Genomic DNA, 19,556 nt, shown 5'->3' on the forward strand with positions numbered 1-19,556 from the left:
GTTTGACTCCTGTTTAAATCATAATGATAAAAGAAATCACCCAAATGGCCAAAAGTTTACATACCCTTGAATGTTTGGCCAGACACAGAAGGTGTCAAAAGACCTGCGTAAAAAGGACATGGAACTTTATAAAGATGGAAAAGAGATATAAAAAGATATCCAAGGCCTTGCAAATGCCAGTCAGTACTGTTCAATCACTTATTAAGAAATGGAAAATTCAGGGATCTTTTGATACCAAGCCAAGGTCAGGTAAACCAAAAAGGATTTCAGCCAAAACTGCCAGAAGAATTGTTCGGGATACAAAGAAAACCCCACAGGTAACCTGAGGAGAAATAAAGGCTGCCCTAGAAAAAGAGTGCTAGTTTCAGGGAGAACAATATGATGATACTTGAACAAAAATTTGCTGCATGGTTGTGTTGCCAGAAAGAAGCCTTTACTGCTAAAATGCTACAAAAAAGCCTGGTTACAATATGCCCGACAACACCTTGACATGCCTCACAGCTTCTGGTACACTAGACCAAAATAGAGCTTTATGGTCACAACCATAAGCGCTATGTTTGGAGAAGGGTCAACAAGGCCTATAATGAACAGAATACCATCCCCACCATGAAGCATGGTGGTGGCTCATTGATGTTTTTGAGGTGTGTGAGCTCTAAAGGCACAGGGAATCTTATGAAAATGTATTGCAAGATGAATGCAGTATGTTATCAGAAAATTCTGGCAGACAATTTGCATTCTTCTGCACGAAAGCTGCGCATGGGATGCTCTTAGACTTTCCAGCACGACAATGGCTGTAAGTTGACCCTGCAGTGGTTACAGCAGAAAAAGGTGAAGGTTCTGGAGTGGCCATCACAGTCTCCTGACCGTAATATCATTGAGCCACTCTGGGGAGATCTCAAATGTGTGGTTCATGCAAAATGACCAAAGACATTGCATGACCTGGAGGCATTTTGCCAAGGCGAATGGGCAGCTATACCACCTGCAAGAATTGAGTGCCTCACGGACAACTATTACAAAAGACTGCACACTGTCATTGATGCTAAAGAGGGCAATACACAGTATTAAGAACAAAGGGTATGCAGACCTTTGAACAGGGGTGATTTCATTTTTGTCTTTGTTGACATGTTTTGTTTTATGATTGTGCCATACTGTTATGACCTACAGGTGAATATGAATCCCGTAAGAAATAAAATGTGTTTTGCCTGCTCATGTTTTCTTTACAAATGGTACATACACTCACCTAAAGGATTATTAGGAACACCATACTAATACAGTGTTTGACCCCCTTTCACCTTCAGAACTGCCTTAATTCTACGTGGCATTGATTCAACAAGGTGCTGAAAGCATTCTTTAGAAATGTTGGCCCATATTGATAGGATAGCATCTTGCAGTTGATGGAGATTTGTGGGATGCACATCCAGGGCATGAAGCTCCCGTTCCACCACATCCCAAAGATGCTCTATTGGCTTGAGATCTGGTGACTGTGGGGGCCATTTCAGTACAGTGAACTCATTGTCATGTTCAAGAAACCAATTTGAAATGATTCGAGCTTTGTGACATGGTGCATTATCCTGCTGGAAGTAACCATCAGAGGATGGGTACATGGTGGTCATAAAGGGAAGGACATGGTCAGAAACAATGCTCAGGTAGGCCGTGGCATTTAAACAATGCCCAATTGGCACTAAGGGGCCTAAAGTGTGCCAAGAAAACATCCCCCACACATTACACCACCACCACCAGCCTGCACAGTGGTAACAAGGCATGATGGATCCATGTTCTTATTCTGTTTACGCCAAATTCTGACTCTACCATCTGAATGTCTCAACAGAAATCGAGACTCATCAGACCAGGCAACATTCTTCCAGTCTTCAACTGTCCAATTTTGGTGAGCTTGTGCAAATTGTAGCCTTTTTTTTCTATTTGTAGTGGAGATGATAGGTACCCGGTGGGGTCTTCTGCTGTTGTAGCCCATCCGCCTCAAGGTTGTGCGTGTTGTGGCTTCACAAATGCTTTGCTGCATACCTCGGTTGTAACGAGTGGTTATTTCAGTCAAAGTTGCTCTTCTATCAGCTTGAATCAGGCGGCCCATTCTCCTCTGACCTCTAGCATCAACAAGGCATTTTCGCCCACAGGACTGCCGCATACTGGATGTTTATCCCTTTTCACACCATTCTTTGTAAACCCTAGAAATGTTTGTGCGTGAAAACCCCAGTAACTGAGCAGATTGTGAAATACTCAGACCGGCCCGTCTGGCACCAACAACCATGCCACGCTCAAAATTGCTTAAATCACCTTTCTTTCCCATTCTGACATTCAGTTTGGAGTTCAGGAGATTGTCTTGACCAGGACCACACCCCTAAATGCATTGAAGCAACTGCCATGTGATTGGTTGATTAGATAATTGCATTAATGATAAATTGAACAGGTGTTCCTAATAATCCTTTAGGTGAGTGTATATTACCAATTCTCCAGGGGTATGCAAACTTTTGAGAACAACTGTGTATGGAAGGTACTGTATTTAGTTTCTTCAAGTGTATTATTACTTGCATTGACACAGTTTTATGTTTTTTGGTGCCTTGGAATTAACATCAGTTACAATGTTGCTTTTTAACAGCTATTTTAATGGTTGTGGATTGATTTTAATAGTTTTTGGGTATCATTTGCAGTAACCTTGAAACTGAATGTTTTAAGGTAAAGAAAAGGTACTTGGTCACACTGACAAATTCTGAAAGTCTTAATTACTATATTTCAGAAATTCTGTCATTTCTGTATGCATTCATACTGAGAATTTATTTTCTATCCTTGTAGGGACTCGAACTCAAAAATCCATGTTCCCTATTCCTTAGCCTTAAAACTGACAGCAAACCCTTACCCTAACCTCAATAACCTAACAGTGTCCTAATACCTAACAGAAAACCTTAACTGGTAATGCTTAAACATTACCCAAAACCTAACCATGACATTTGGAAATCTCATTTTTCTAAGTGGGACCTGAAGAAAACTGTCAGGTCCTGGCTGGGGCCACTAGTCATTTCTATTTGCCTGTGGGCCACAGTCAAGGCCTGACCACAGATGTGCCTCTAGGCATTACAAAAGGCTGCACGCTGTCATTGATGCTAAAGGGGGCAATACACAGTATTAAGAACAAAGGGTATGCAGACTTTTGAACTGGAGTCAGTAATTTTTTTTTCTTTGTTGCCATGTTTGGTTTAATTATATTTTTTGTTCAACTGTACAGTTGAATGTGAATCCCATTTGGAAAAATTAAACATGTGTACCAATTCTCCAAGGGTATGCAAACATTTGAGCACAACTGTATGGCCGTTTTAAATAAATAAATACAAATATTTCGTTGTCTTTACTAATGGGCTCTGAGATTATAAGATCAAAAGGTGTGATTCTGTTATACTTAGTCCCAATTGACCCATTTGTCTTCTGTTTATGTTTCAGAGCATGGCGCTGGCCTGCTTCCAGTCACCGCCGGTCCCCTGTGCCAGCGTCACCAGTTCGCCAACAGTCACCACCCTTGCCACCCGTCCCTTTATACCTTAGCACCACCCACTTAGCACCACCGTCGCTTAGCACCATCCACTGAGACCCAGTCCAACCAGCCTGTAGTATCCATCCACCATGCTGTCAGGCAGCTGGCGCCGTTCCCAGGTTGCCTCACCCGTCACTTCCTCAGCATCCATCAGGGGGAGAACTACCAGTGTGGACAGCATGTCCAGCGGGGAAAGTGTCAGTGTAAGCAGCAGTGCCAGCGTGCCCACCGTGTGTGGCGTACCCAGTGGCACGGTGGTGTTAGAGGCCCAGTATGACTACCAGTACCGCGGAGCAGACGGACGGCAGGTCTGCATCCGAGAGGGGGAGCGTTTTATTCTGCTCAGGAAGACGAACTCTGACTGGTGGCAGGTAAGGATGTCATGTGTGGTTCAGTGGGCTCAAGCGTCTCGCTAGGAAGTTTGCAACTCTGCCGTTACGGGTTAAAATCCTGCTAGGCTGACCCATTATTAATCGGGAAGTTGAATGTTCTCTGTGATTACTTGGATTGGAGCATCTCCTAAATGGCAGTTGTTTCCCCCAGGTTCGGAGGATTGGTGCAGCTAGTAAGGCCAAGTCCCTGTATGTTCCGGCGACCTATGTAGTAGAAGTGCCCATTGCCCCCCTGTCGTCTGTACGTCAACATCATGTCAACAACAACATGTCCAAACCCGCCAACATGAGACTGCAGCCCAGTTCATCTTTCTCACCCTACTCCAATAGCCAGTGCACAGGTACAAGGGTGTCATAGTGAGTGTGTGTGTGTGTGTGTGTGTGTGCAGGTGCACAGGTGTGTGCAGTGCTTGAATTGGAAACATGTTTGACTGCTTGAGCTTCTGTTCCTCATATAGATTATTACCTCAGAATTGTGTAAGTATTGTGGAGCTACTTCTCCCAAAATATCAACAGTGCCTACACCCAAAATTGAGTCAGAAACCAACTGTCTTGCTCAGTTATGAAATTGATCTCTAAACAAATACATCTCTAAACAATTCTAAATCAATTTTAGTCACTCTCCTCCTTACCCCTTCTCAGTACCCAAAACCTTCTGTCGTTCCATGGAGGACATCAACTGTCACAGTGACTTCAGAGGGTTAAACTGCCACAGCCCCACGCCGAGTTTGGGTGGAGGAGGGGGCCGCGTCCCCACCATGCCCCTCCCTGCCATCCCATCCTACACCTCCACCTCCTCATCTGGACACCTAATGGTTCCTGAAGGCCCCCAGCCCACCTCAGTGCTGATCCCACGCAGTAAGATTTAATTTATTTGATCATTAAATGGAGACTGACTTTTGAGTACTTTAGGAGACCTTCTTTCACTGGATACTAGAGTCAGTGCATGTTACAAATTTTAGTTGCCTAGATACAGCACTTAACCATATTGTAATCACAATATACCACAAATCCCTGAGATGCCTTATTGGTATTTTAACCTGATTACCAGTGCTATTAGAATATTAAAATAGTAATTAGAATATAGTAAAAGCGATGTAATGCTATAGTGTCGTATCTGTACTCACCATGGCTTTCAACCAACCAGCATTTAGGATTTGTACCACCTGGTTTATCATACACAATAAAACCTACAGAAAATGCCTGGCTACTGGGGTTCTAATGCTGCTTGCAATAATCAGACAGTGCCCAGGGTTTCTATAATATACGTGGTTAAAGGTCCATCTGGGGTTGTTGCGAGAAAATCAGACAGATTTGCCATGTCTTGTTGTGCTCTACCGACTCCTTATGGTTGATTGGTGCACCTGCATGCTCAATTGCGGTGGTTGGCTGATGAATGCATAAGGGCTGGTGAGTACTTCTCCGGTTGAGTGAACAGAGTCAGCAGAAGTGAAATGGATTGATGAGATATGCATCTGAGGACCTACTGGGAGTCGTTTGAAAAATCACGAGTTGGACATAAAGAATTTGGGAATGTGGTAATTTTGGGATTGAAGAAACATGAGAAACTTGAGAGCTAAAAATAGATAAACAATAACCTGAATGATAATTTCCCATGTGGTGCTCCAGGCAAGAGTTCCTGCAACCTGCCTCAGAACCCTTATGAGGAGATTGAAGATGAGGAGACTGGTCTGGAGGTGAGGCTCAGTGGACAGAGCACGCCTGGCCGGGGTGTCGCCAAGTCTTTCAGCCAGTGGGACATGGCCATGGCCGCCCGCGGACACAGCCATCTGCAGGTAAGACTAGGCCAAGACGGCCCAGATATACACACACAGGAGATGACACATACAAACAGGACACACATGGTCAGGACACACACACAGTGGACAGAAAGTTAGTTGGGTCCTGTTCTCAGGTACTGGAGCCATGGGGAAACTGTGCAACAGGCCCTGTGTTCAGATACCGGAGCCAAAGAAAGAATGTGCTTTGGGCCCTGAGTTCAGGTACTGGAGACTGTGTCTGAATGTGCTTTGGGCTCTGTGTTCAGATACCGGAGCCACAGTCAGAATATGATTTGGGCTCAGTGTTCAGGTGCTGGAGCCACAGACAGTATGTACTTTGGGTCCTGTGTTCATGTACTGGAGACAGACTGAATGCACCTTGGACCCTGTGTTAAAGAACAGGAGCCACTGACAGAATGGTGTTTCAAGAGTACCCGGAATGTCAGTGAAGAATCGTTTCCGGGAAGGTTGCAAAGAGTTGCAATTTATAGTTATAGGCAGAGTTGCAAAGAAAAAGTCTTATTGCACACTGGCCAATAAAAAGAAAAGATTAAGATGGGCAAAAAGACAGACACTGGACAGAGGAGGATTGGACAAAAAAAGTAAAGGACAGACAAATTAAGTTTGAGGTTTTTCGGATCACAAAAAATAACATTTGTCAGGTGCAGGTGAAATGAAAAGATGCTGGAGGAGTGCTTGACGCCAGTTGTCAAGTATGGTAGAGGCAATGTGATGGTCTGGGGATGCTTTGGTGGTGATAAAGTGGGGGATTTGTACAGGGTAAAAGGGACCATAAAGAAGGCTATCAATCCATTTTGCAAGGCCACACCATAACCTATGGACATCGCTTGATTGGAGCTAATTTCCTCCTATAACTGGTCAATGACCCAGAGCACAGCTCCAAACTATTATGCAAAAACTATTTAGGGAAGAAGCAGTCAGCTGGTATTCTGTCTATAATGGAGTGGCCAGCACAGTCACTGGATCCCAATACTATTGGGCTGTTGTGAGAGCTGCTTGACTGTATGGTATGTAAGAAATGCCCATCATGCCGATCCAACTTGTGGGAGGTGCTTCAGGAAGTATGGGGTGAAATCTCTTCAGATTACCCCAACAAATTGAATGCTAAAGGTCTGCCATGCTATAATTGCTGCAAATGATGGATTATTTGACGAAAGCTAAGTTTGAAGGACATAATTTTTAAATAAAAAATCTTTATTTTTAAATTTGTCAAAGACAATATTTCCTATTCATTTTGCTTTATTTCCTATTCAAATTAATTTAATATATGTTTTCATGGAAAAGTTATTTGAAAATGTATGTTATTAATGCTTTCCTGAAACAAACCTACAGGCTCAAATTAACACATGGCACCTGTATGTGCTGTACCCAACTCTTACATGGTTGTCGTGCCATATTAGGCATGATAAGGCAAAATGTAGAACCTTAATTTATTTTCTACAGCAGCAAAGTAATCCCACAGCAACAGAAAATGTAAATTATTATGTGGATTATAGTTAATGGAAATCTTTCCATTTTTTTTTTTTTCATTTTCCGTCAGGGAAAATCCATTATCATGTGGATTTAGATTACTGGACTTTTATTTTTTCTGGGGGGTGTCATAAGGGAAAATAATGTAAAATATGTCTCCCCCATCTCTCTCTCACTCTTTCTGAGGGCCTTTCTCCCTCGTGTCTCTAAGCTTAGTAAGTAGGATTAGAGCAACTTCCATGTCACAAGCTCCTATTTTCCCTCAAAACACACACACACACATCGAACCTAGCTATGCAAATCGAGACATTGACATCCATTACAAATGTAATATTTGTTCAACTAAACCACAATCTTGTTTTTTATTTAACCAGGAGTATAAATATATTTTATAGGAGTTTCCTGGCGAAGACATACATCAGCAAACAAAAAACTAATTTAAAACACAACAAAAAAATTAGGAAATCAAAATACTGCAACCATACCATCCAGTGCCAATAAATAACTAAATAAATACAGCAACAATTCAAAAAATTATGCAATTTTAAAAGCACTGACAACTAGATAGGCCTGCCTCCAATATTTTCAGGAACTGTCTTTAAACACACCCAGTACTATAAGTTCTGTATTTTTAGGTCCAATAGAAGGCCATTCCATGCTGGAGCAGAAACCCTTAAAGCTTTTCTGCCCATCTCTGTGTGGACAGTGGAAACTGACAGTAAATAGAGATACTGTGATCATAAGGCTTTTCTGCCCATCTCTGTGTAGACAGTGGAAACTGACAGTAAATAGAGATCCTGTGATCGTAAGCAATAGCTTTTAAAACTTTTTTTGCTCATAAGTTCACATGTAGGATGATGTCAAAACAAGAATAGCTTTGTAAAATAAACAGTACCAATGAGCAGGGTTGGGTAGGTTACTTTTTAAATGTAATCCGTTACAGTTACAAGTTACCTGTCCAGATTTGTAATCAGTAATGTAATCTGATTACTTTTAGATGCCTTTAATATTAAGAGGCATTAGTAAACAAATAGGAATAGCCTATAACCAATTGAACACATTTTGCGGGACCAATCAATGACCAAAAAAGTAATTGGCGCCATGTTACAGCTATCAAACATTAGTTGCCTAATCTTCTAAACTCTTCCTGGCAAATAGACCTTGAAACTTGAAAAAAATATATAACACCAGGTAGGCCTATTGCCTTTCATTGTTCTGAGAAAGATGGGTCGAGTGGATGACTAAATCACATTTTATATGTGTAGGCTTATATTATGGTAGATACATTCTGTTTTTACCAATAAAACTAGCACTTCTTTGGTCACTAATCTGGTTATGCGCCCACCTTTCCGCGCATGATGATCACACCCAACAACTGAGGCACGCGATTGTTATTTTGGTTCAAATAACAATGTTTTTAAAAGATTATATAAAAAAACAACTATTCTTTTTCAATTGAAGTAATCCAAAAGTAATCAAATCTTTTTTTCAAAAGTATCTGTAATCCAATTACAATATTTTAGTTAGTAACGTAACGGACTAGAGTTAATGTTTTTTTGTAGTCTCATCTCATGAGATCCGCATCTTCATTGGCTTATCCGGTATCGGGTCGTGGGGACAGCAGCTCCAGCAGGGGACCCCAAACTTCCCTTACCCGAGCCACATTTGCCAGTTCTGACTGGGGGATTCCGAGGCATTCCCAGGCCAGTGTCGAAATATAATCTCTCCACCTAGTCCTGGGCCTACCCCGAGGTCTCCTCCCAGCTGGACGTGCCTGGAACACCTCCCTAGGGAGACGTCCTGGGGGCATCCTTACCAGATGCCCGAACCACCTCAACTGGCTCCTTTCAATGCAAAGGAGCAGCGGCTCTACTCCGAGTTCCTCACGGATGGCTGAGCTTCTCACCCTATCCCTAAGGGAGAAGCCAGCCACCCTTCTGAGAAAACCTATTTCAGCTGCTTGTACTCGTGATTTTGTTATTTCGGTCATGACCCAGCCTTCATGACCATAGGTGAGGGTAGGAACGAAAACTGACTGGTATATCGAGAGCTTTGCCTTCCGGGTCAGCTCTCTTTTCGTCACAACTGTGTGGTAAAGCGAATGCAATACCGCCCCCGCTGCTTCGATTCTCCGGCCAATCTCCCGCTCCATTGTCCCCTCACACGCGAAGAAGACTAAGATACTTGAACTCCTTTACTTAGGGTAACACCTCCCTACCCGGAGGAGGCACTCCATCGGTTTCCTGCTGAGAACAGATTTAGAGGTACTAATCCTCATCCCAACCGCTTCGCACTTGGCTGCAAACCGGTCCAGTGAGTGCTGAAGGTCACAGACGGATGATGCCATCAGGACCACATCATCCGCAAAAAGCAGCAATGAGATCCCCAGCCCACCGAACTGCAACCCCTCCCCACCCGACTATGCCTCGATATCCTGTCCATAAAAATTACAAACAGGATTGGTGACAAAGCACAGCCCTGGCGGAGGCCAACCCCAACCTGGAACGAGTCCGACTTACTACAGAGAACCCAAACACAGCTCTCACTTTGGATGTACAGGGATTGGATAGCCCTCAGAAGGGACCTCCTCACCCCATACTCCCGCAGCACCTCCCACAGTATCTCTCGGGGGACCCAGTCATATGCCTTCTCCAGATCCACAAAACACATGTAGACTGGATGGGAATATTCCCAGGCAACCTCCAGGATCCTTGCAAGAGAAAAGACGGAATCCGCATTGTTCCTCTTCAATCTGAGGTTCGACTATCTGCCGAACCTTCCTTTCCAGTACCTTTGAGTAGACTTTCCCAGGGAGGCTGAGAAGTGTGATACCCCTGTAATTGGCACACACCCTCTGGTCCCCCTTTTGAACAGGGGAACCACCACCCAGGTCCGCCACTCCTTAGGCACTTTCCCCAACTCCCACGCAATGTTGAAGACATTGACATCCCCTCCACACCCAAAGCTTTCAACATTTCTGGACGTATCTTGTCAATCCCCGGAGCCTACCCGTTTGGGTTTTCCCAGTCTGTCCAGTGTCTTCCCCCACCCCCTGACCCAAATCACCACCAGATGGTGATCGGTTGACAGCTCTGCCCCTCTCTTTACCAGTGCCCCTCTCTTTACCGGCCTAGGGTGCTCTGGTACCATGTGCACTTATGAGCATCCTAATGTTCAAATATGGTGTTCGTTATAGATAATCCATGACTAGCACAGAACTCTAACAACAAACGACCACTCGAGTTCAGATCAGGGAGGCCGTTCCTCCCTATTATGCCTCTCCATGTCAATCAATCAAATTTATTTATAAAGCCCTTTTTACAACAGCAGTTGTCACAAAGTGCCTTACAGAGACACCCGGCCCTAAACCCCAAGGAGCAAACAACAATAGTGTTGAATTTCAGTGGCTAGGAAAAACTAATTTTAGGAAGCAACCTACAGAGGACCCAGGCTCAGAGGGGTGACCAGTCCTCTTCTGGCTGTGCCGGGTGAGATATTAAGATTCCAATTGGAATAATAAATACATTTCTCTGGGCTAAATCCAGAGTCTATTTGATTTTAGACTAGGTCGGAAATATGACCAGGTGGACAAGTACAGGGACAGCAACGGGCCCCCCAAACCAGGTAATCCGCAGGTGTGGACCAGGACCTCATCTCCTCCTAAAATTTAAAACTGGAGGAGACTGAGAAAAGTTAGTAGTGCATTCCTCATATCCCCCAGCACAATAATATAGCAGCGTAACACCTTGGAACTGAGACGGGGGGGGTCCGGTGACACTGTGGCCCTACCCGGGGGAGGCCCCAGACAGGGCCCAACAGGCAGGAAATCAATCCACCCACATTGCCAAGCATCAACTAAAGGGACACCCACCAACCGCAACCCCCCTGAATGAAGGCAGAGTATTGCTAGCAGCGTACAGCCCAATTGCACAGGTGCGCAACAGAGAGTCAACAACAAGCCAGTGACTCTTTCCCCGAAAGGCATTGGAGTGAGGGCATCCCAGTGGCGACGAGAGCCCACCTGGCAAGACAGCAAGGGTGGACAGTATCAAGCCTACTGGTCACCTTCACGCCCCCAGGCCAGGCTACACCTTATTATAAACCGTGCTGTAGAGATGAGTTTTTAGTAGACACTTGAAAGTTTGCACTGAGTTTGCATTTCTAACCTTAATTGGCAGATCATTCCACAGGAGTGGAGCTCTATGAGAAAAGGCCCTGCCGCCAGCTGTTTGTTTAGAAATTCTAGGTACAATTAAAAGGCCTGTGTCTCCATCATTGCCCACGTGTGCGTTGATTTTTGTAATCTGTTATATGTAATCAGTTACTCCCCAACTCTGCCACTGAGAGAGCCTACGTGTTGACAGTGAGGGCTAGTCTGCTTTATTGTACAGAACACAGTGATGAGTGAGCGCTCTACAGTTGGTAATGAACCTTAAAACACCATGGTCAAGTGTCCAGAGAATGTAAGTACTGGCAAGAAGCATACATGTAGATGACATCCAGTATTGGGCAGAAATAGTATAGAGATTGAAATAAAAAACTTAAAAATCTTAAACCATATTTTAACTTTAACCTTACCCCAAAAACCTAACTTAATAATTTAACAGCTGCTATTATTAAAAGTGATTTACAGTTAGTGCATTCATTTTCAAGATAACACACAACCTGAACCTAACTCTAAAACTGTAATGCCTCTAAACCCTAACCTTAAACTGAAATGTCCATGAACCCTAAAATGAACCTTAACCACCCTAAACCTAAACTTAACCTTCTAATACGACACTAACAATTAACCATAGGCCTAAAAGTATTATTATTTTTTTGAGGAAAGGCAACATTTCCTGACAGTGAGGACTTCTGATTTTGAGGACTTCAGATACAGAGTAATACACATACAGTGCACACAAAATCTTCACATGGGATCGTGATATCTCCACATTAGCCACAAATTAGTTTTTTCTAACTTCCAAAATAGGGTGATAATTGTTAGTCAGTATTTTTGTCAGTTTAAGGTAAAACAACCAAAGTGACAGCAGTGTGGAAAAATAAACGTCATTATCATGAAACCACAAGCATTTCCTTTTCCCCATATGGCAGGTTATGATACGGAAACACACACGTAAAAAACACACGCACAATCACGTGCATCTTGCAGGCTTGCACATGCATGCACACATCCACACCCTGACACTTACTATATATATTTCTTACAATACATTTTATTCATTTTAATTTCCATCTACTTTCACAGATTTGTGAAAATATATCTTTCTAAGATGTGTAGGATGTTTTCTTTTTTTACAGATGTCAGGGGTCAAAAGTTACAGTTGATTGATCCTAAAGTTGTATGCCATATTTCAGACTTGGGGTCATTGCCTGGTTACACAGACAACTTGTTACATTCTGGATCTGAGTACTTCCACAATGATTTGTAGAAGGGAAATCTTTCTGATTGGTTAATAAAGTAATGGATGGGTTTCTGGCATAGCCAGAGCACCTGGGCAAAGTAGAGTTTCAGCATTCAGCAGTGGCTTTGTGATTTAAACTCTCAGTCTAAAACTTAAGTATTTTGTGAATGATGGAACAGTTGACTGGTTGGGGTTAGGACTAGACATGTTACACTGTTATATGACACGTTTTTCTCTCCCTCCCTCTCTGTCTCTCTCAGCCCTCATCATACTGAAACTAGCTTAGGATGTTCAAGCCATTGGCAGGAGTTTGGTTAACAAGGCCTTCATCCTCCCCGAATACCTTAACAGTCAACGTTTGTAACCCCCTAACCCATGAAATTTAACCCAACAATAACCTCTGACACCTAACCAAACACTAATACAGTTGTAAATTAACACCATATGGTGCAATAGTACTCCATCATTGGTGTTAATAGACAGTATTGAATGTGTGAGCTTGACGTTCCAGCAAATCAGAGATGGGCAAAGATATATCAAAATTAATTTTAAAATAAGATACACTTACAATTAAGGTATTTGGTATCACAATAAACTACAAAATACAGCAGCCACACCATGTATCAAAATAAACTACTGTATTTTTGCTTTTTAAAAATACTTTTACAAGGGAGCATGAAATCACTTCACAAACATTCCATCTATCGACCTATTTGATCTATCCCTTCACCAGTACACTGACTCAGTTGATTAGGTAGAAATGTTTGATAGCAACAGCTTTGCTCTGCCTAAATCTGACATATGCAACCAGTTAACAAATCAAATATTCACATATCCCTGTGATTACCCAGATGAAGGTTAAAGTTACCAACAGTTTGTTTAACTAACAGTTTGCTAATGACTCATAATTGTATCCTAATTCAGTTACTTGGTGTTTGGTAATGAAGGGCTTACTTTGCATCAGCAACATTGACTCAATAACGAACAAGTAATTCATAAGAAAACGACTGATGGCACATTTATTCATAGCAACTAGTTTCTAAGTAATTAATCATTTGATTGTTAATCATACTGTATGTCTTATTGCCATGGTATGCAAAATCATGATCCTACTAAACAGCAACCATCTCGTACCCTATATTGGATCTTCGTGCACAACTGATGAAAACTATACATAGGCTGGAAGTAGAAAGCTAACGTAAACTGTAAGGGCTGCAACTTGGATCAAATAGTTGGCTAGAACATTACGTAAACTGGTAAACAATTTAGCCTAGGCCACTCCAACACCAAAATTTAACATGAACTGTTAAATATCGTAGCAATTTATGCTAAAAATCGATAGAAAGCTGGCAAAATGGATCAGTATCTAGCTGGCTCAGTGCATCCATGTGAGAGCCAACAAACTCATTGATTATTTATTGTCACGTCCTGGCTATGCCCCTAGCCATCTCTGTGCTGGGCTCGGGGCATAGTCAGGACAGGACAGGACAGGAGGTGGCACATCTAGCCAATCCTTTTGGTCTCCCCAATTGGAGGCAGGTGTCGGTCGGTCGAACTCCTTTGTTGGCCTGATAGTGACACAGAGGAGGAGGAGGAGAACCCCTACCGTCCCCCGCTGCAAACCTGGCCAGCTCAGTCAACGGAGGCGACGTACTAAACCCTCCGTAAGTCAGCCCCAAGAAATTTCTGGGGGGTGCTATGGGGGCAGCCAGAGGAGCCTGAGGCGCGGCTGCCTCCCCCGGAGGCCTTCCCGGTAGTTGGGCGGAGTGAGGACTGGTGGGGCTTCAGGGACCTGCCGTACCGGTTCTCGCCGCCTGAGGGAGAGTCCCCGGCCAGCTTAAAGTGGAATAAAAATGTCTGATATATTGGAGATTTGGACCTCTGCTAAGAACTCTTAAGACTCTTTAAAAAGAAGCATACTGCAATGTATACATCTGTTCAATAGTAGTAGTGCATGTAATACATGTAAAACATTTGTGCAAAAACATGCAAACAGATATATAAAAATATACACAGTATATAAAAACAGACACAAGCAAGCATCACCTGTCCTATGTTAAAGATCAAGCCACTGCTGAATGAAATGAAAATAAACTGGCTTGACTTTCAAGGACACACACAACATGTAAATAGTTTGTTGAATTTAGCATAAACCTGCAAAACAAGATGTACATTTGAAGGTAAACATGTATCATATTCAGCAGATATAATGGTATATTTTACAAATACCTGTTGATCCAAGAAGAGACCTGGCCATCTTTGTTTGATCACAGATACATGTGGTTGGACATCAATCTCCTTTCTTCTGAGGGAAAATGTCAGGTCCATTTTAGCATTAACAACAGTCATGTTTACATTCCTCTTCTTGAGTTTTTATACAAGCCAGGCTTTCTCTGTCTCCAGAACATCTTTGTTAAGTCCAGCAGGGTGATCAGGAAGAAAGTAGATTTCTGCCCTCCTGCATTCTGTTGCCCATCTCTGCATCTTTTGTTGATCTGTACTTCAGAGCACCCTTCAGAGCGTAGTTTCTGGTGATTAATGGGATAGTTGGTTGGCCCCTGCTCGGAACTTGAAAATTTTCCCCTGGCACAGCCAGAGGAAGACTGGTCCTCCCGAGCCTGGTTCCTCTCTAGGTTTCTTCCTAAATCCAAATTTCAGCCCCTCTTAGGGAGTTTTTCCTAGCCACTGTGCTTCAACAATGTTGTTGCTTGCTTCTTGGGGTTTCAGGCTGGGTGTTTTGTAAAAGCACTTTGTGACAACTGCTGATGTTAAAAGGGCTTTATAAATACATTTGATTGATTGACAGCGGTTTTTCAGAAGGTGTTAGTCTTTGAATGTTGTCAGGGCTTAGTATCACTTGCAACAACTTACAAACTTGCAGTGACCACAATGCATGGATCTCTCTGCCTTTGCTCATCCTGATGGAGAAAGAAAGCAAAAAATGATTTGGCTTAAAATACTAACCAGCTATGGTAAAGAAACATTTCACTGACAGTTTTAAACCTTGAGGCTTGCCTTGAAAAAAACATGGGCGGCAAGTTGGCCTAGAAGGAGAATCTACTCTTAATCGGCTTACCTGGTCAAAGATGAAATACATAATTTGCTCCATTGTTAAGTTGTTAATAATGGGAACTAATTAGCAGGCTGGGTAGTGATAAGCTAGCTAATTCTAGCAAGCATTTGACCCTTAAAAGGTAAAACTGGTTGAAATGTGGAAACACAAACAAGGGCTTAGTTTGAGCAAGTAAAACCACTAGGAAATCAAAACATGGATTATAAACACAGAAATGACACTGAGTGCAATTTTGGCTCTGACTGACTTCTCGTAGGCAGGACAGATGAACAATTTAACAATTAATTTCTGGATGAAACTTATATCATTGTGTTCCTCATGGAGGCCAGTTTTAAGTTTCACTTATATTAAAGTTACTTGCAGTAGTTTAAAAGAAATCGCCAGAAAACAGGCATAATTCACCCTGGCACTTCCTATCAATTCTATTCAGTGCTGTAGCACCAACTCTTCTTCAGAACTTGTTACATACATTGTCATTCTAGCCAATTCTTCTACGTCACAGTACCGTACTAAACAGAATTGTCAATGAGCTTTCATTGCACCATAGGTTTGCCAGTTCTTTTAACAAACGGTATACTAAATATGTCTTGCTGTTTACCTGGGTTACAACCAGCGTGGGAATTTCACGACGGCCATGACCAGCGTTGCCCTTCGCTCTGGCCGTTATGCCCCGAAAATCATTGTGCGCCCTACGCCCACCATAGCCTTTGTTACCCTGCTACTGTCTCACGGTCAGCAGTTTGTTTGTAGTTCGCAACTGAGAAAAACCACAAGAACGGACTACATACAGGTAAACACGCTAGCTAATTATCAATAGATTGCAGGTTTATTTAGTTCTTACCAGAATCAAACCTCTGTGTTTTGGGAGGTGGGAAAGTTCCAACCATGGCGTGGGAGAATACACCTGAACCTAGGTTTGGCAGAGTTTTTAGTGAAAGATTAAAAAAACTAAAATGACTTGCTCCGTGCACAAATAAGTCACTATATTTGTATTCTTTAGCCCAGGTGATCATGATGTTAAAGGATACAGCAGTTTACGCTTGGGTAACTGAGTTAATGTTATCCTTCTGGCTAGCTATCCTTAACGTTACTTAACTGTACCATAGCCTGTTTGTTGTCTTCCTTCCAACTAAAACTTCTGAAATGAAAGTGATGCTACATCATCATAACTATAAATGCATTGTGACCAGTGTAAGAATTTCAAGATGGCTATGGCCGTCCTTGCCCTTTCGCTCTGGCCATGATGCCCCGAAAATCTTTGAATGCCCTACGCCCACCATGGCTTTTGTTCCGCTGTAACTGTAAAAACCTCACGGTCAGCAGTTTGTTCCTAAATTTGTTTGTACGTTCATGAGGAACTCTGATGTGGGAAAGTTCCGACCTCCGAGTGGGAGAATACAACTGAACGCTTTTTGAGAGCTCCGAGAAGTAGTGATGGCCAAACGAGGCTTCATTAGCGTTATTGTAGCAGCAGGATATTACTGAGGCAGCACTCAGATTTTCTTTTTCAAAATAAAAGCCATCATGCGAACTAAAAACAAAATATGAGGATTTGGAGATTACAAATAAACAACTTGAATTGTTGATGAGAAAAAAACATGCATGACATAAAAACCATGTTCAATTTTCAATATCATATTTTGAATAACTTATAACTGATATGTTTTTTCCACATACAGTTTAATTATCATATTTTAATAAAAAAAATTATAGATTCTGCAATGTATATAAGTAGAGCTGTGATACACGATGCATACAAATGTAAGATACATTTAGTGTCACACTAAATTAATGATGATACATTTAGAATTGCAATATGTATAATTATCAGTAAATAGAGATACTATGATCATAAGGCTTTTCTGCCCATCTCTGAGTGGACAGTGGGAACTGACAGTAAATAGAGATCCTGTGATCATAAGCAATAGCTTTTAGAGCTTTTTTTGCTCATATAAGATGGTGTCAAACCAAGAATGGCTTTGTAAATGAAAGAGTACCAATAAGCAGGGTTGGGTAGGTTACTTTTTTAATGTAATCCATTACAAATTAGCTATCCACATTTGTGGACACTCAAACTCATAATGTAATCTGATTACTTTGAATTACTTTTAGATTACTTTAATATTAAGAGGCATTAGAAAACAAATAGGAATAGCTTATAACCAATTGAACACATTTTCCGGGATCAATCAATGTTAGAGTTTACATAGCTGGCCGAAAACGGAATTTGCATACTCTTGCGTACAGTAAATCTGCAGTAGTGTGATGTTTTGCTCCAAAACCACAAATGTCAAAACGTTGCAAAAGCCTCAAACACACGAATGCGCGGTTGTAACCGTGAACATCCACACACAAATACATTTAACCCTCGTGAACGTAACCTGTGATTATTAGGGCCACCAGCGATGGATTTTCAAAACGCAATGTAAGAAATAAACTGTATATGCACCTGCCCTCGTAGCTTAAATTAAATGCAGTCAGCAGCCAAGGATAACCACCCTTTTCTGAGATGCAAAAACAGGATCACAGGCCTACCTGTATGGACGGAGTTGAGGTGGCTGCGTCAAATGCCAGCCTAAGGCACACCTGTGCAATAATCATGCTGTCTAATCAGCATCTTGATATGCCACACCTTTGAGGTGAATGGATTATCTCGGCAAAGGAGAAGTGCTTACTAACAACAGATTTAGACAGATTTGTGAACAATATTTGAGAGAAATAGGCTGTTTGTGTACATAGAGAAAGTCTTAGATCTTTGAGTTCAGCTCATGATAAATGGGGGCAAAAACAAAAGTGTTGCATTTATAATTTTGTTCAGTGTATCATCCTCTGGCAAAGTGCTTCCCAACACATTTTCTCCTCAAATGTCGTGATAAATTCCTTATGTTTTATCTTGAAGGTAGCGCCATGTTACAGTTATCAAACAAATAGTTGCCTAATCATCGAAATTCTTTCTGGCTGTGTTGTTCGGTGCGTTTGACAAATAGACCTTTAAACTTGAAAAATATATAACACCAGGTAGGCCTATCATTGTTCTGAGAAAGATGCGTCGAGTGGATGACTAAATCACATTTTATATGGGTAGGCTTGTATTATCGTAGATACACTCTGTTTTTACCAATAAAACTAGCCCTTCATCTGTCACTAACCTGGTTATGCGCGCCCACCTTGTGCGCATGATGATCACACCCAACAACTGAGGCGCGTGATTGTTATTTTTGTTCAAATTATGATGTTTTTAAAACTTTATATAAAAAAATCAAACATGCAACATGTCAATTATTTTGCGTAACTGTTTTTTTTTTTCAATTGAAGTTATCCTAAAGTAATCATACCTTTTTTCAAAAGTATTTGTATCCAGTTACAATATTTTAGTTGGTAACGTAATGGATTAGAGTTACTGTTTTTTTGTAATCCCTTACTCTGATAATAATACATATAAAATCACAGTACAATAGAATGATGGTGTTTATAGAATCACAATACATATTGAGACTTGTAAGCTGATAATATCTGCTGATAATATCATTTTGAGATAATATCATAATGGATAATATCATATTGAGACAGCCGGTAATTCCTAGCCACCATTTAATTAAAGTAACCACCAGATGCTGAAGAGCCTGAAGTCTGTTCAGCCTTAGCTTTTAGAGAGGGAGAGTTCTAGAAAAATGGTATTGAAGTGTTGTAACTGCTCTCAGCCAAACACATGAATGGATTGTTGCACAAACATTTAAATACAGCTGAGTGAGCAATGGCATTGTTTTGTACTTGAACATCAATCCAGCCTCAACCTTAATCAGTATTTCTATTAGTTTAACATGCTACCAAACAATGTTCTTTCTTTTTTTAAGCTCTGCCCTCTGGAGT

General features: G+C 41.8%; 1 protein-coding gene across 4 annotated transcripts in view; it reads left to right on the forward strand.

Moving 5' to 3' along the window:
• Positions 1-19,556, forward strand: part of arhgap9 (Rho GTPase activating protein 9) — an 82,974-nt gene that overhangs the window by 25,735 nt on the left and 37,683 nt on the right. For 3 of the 4 annotated variants that reach the window (XM_010900950.3, XM_010900951.3, XM_010900952.4), the window contains exons 2-5: positions 3,451-3,912; positions 4,085-4,274; positions 4,576-4,791; positions 5,563-5,729. In XM_010900950.3, the coding sequence (XP_010899252.2) occupies positions 3,631-3,912; positions 4,085-4,274; positions 4,576-4,791; positions 5,563-5,729 (855 nt within the window). In that variant the 5' untranslated portion in view covers positions 3,451-3,630. Of the gene's footprint in view, positions 1-1,840; positions 1,886-3,450; positions 3,913-4,084; positions 4,275-4,575; positions 4,792-5,562; positions 5,730-19,556 lie in introns of those variants that run through there. The other variant, XM_013133278.3, reaches the window with a different exon arrangement.

This window comes from Esox lucius, chromosome 17, assembly GCF_011004845.1.
Source record: "Esox lucius isolate fEsoLuc1 chromosome 17, fEsoLuc1.pri, whole genome shotgun sequence".
Taxonomy (NCBI): domain Eukaryota; kingdom Metazoa; phylum Chordata; class Actinopteri; order Esociformes; family Esocidae; genus Esox; species Esox lucius.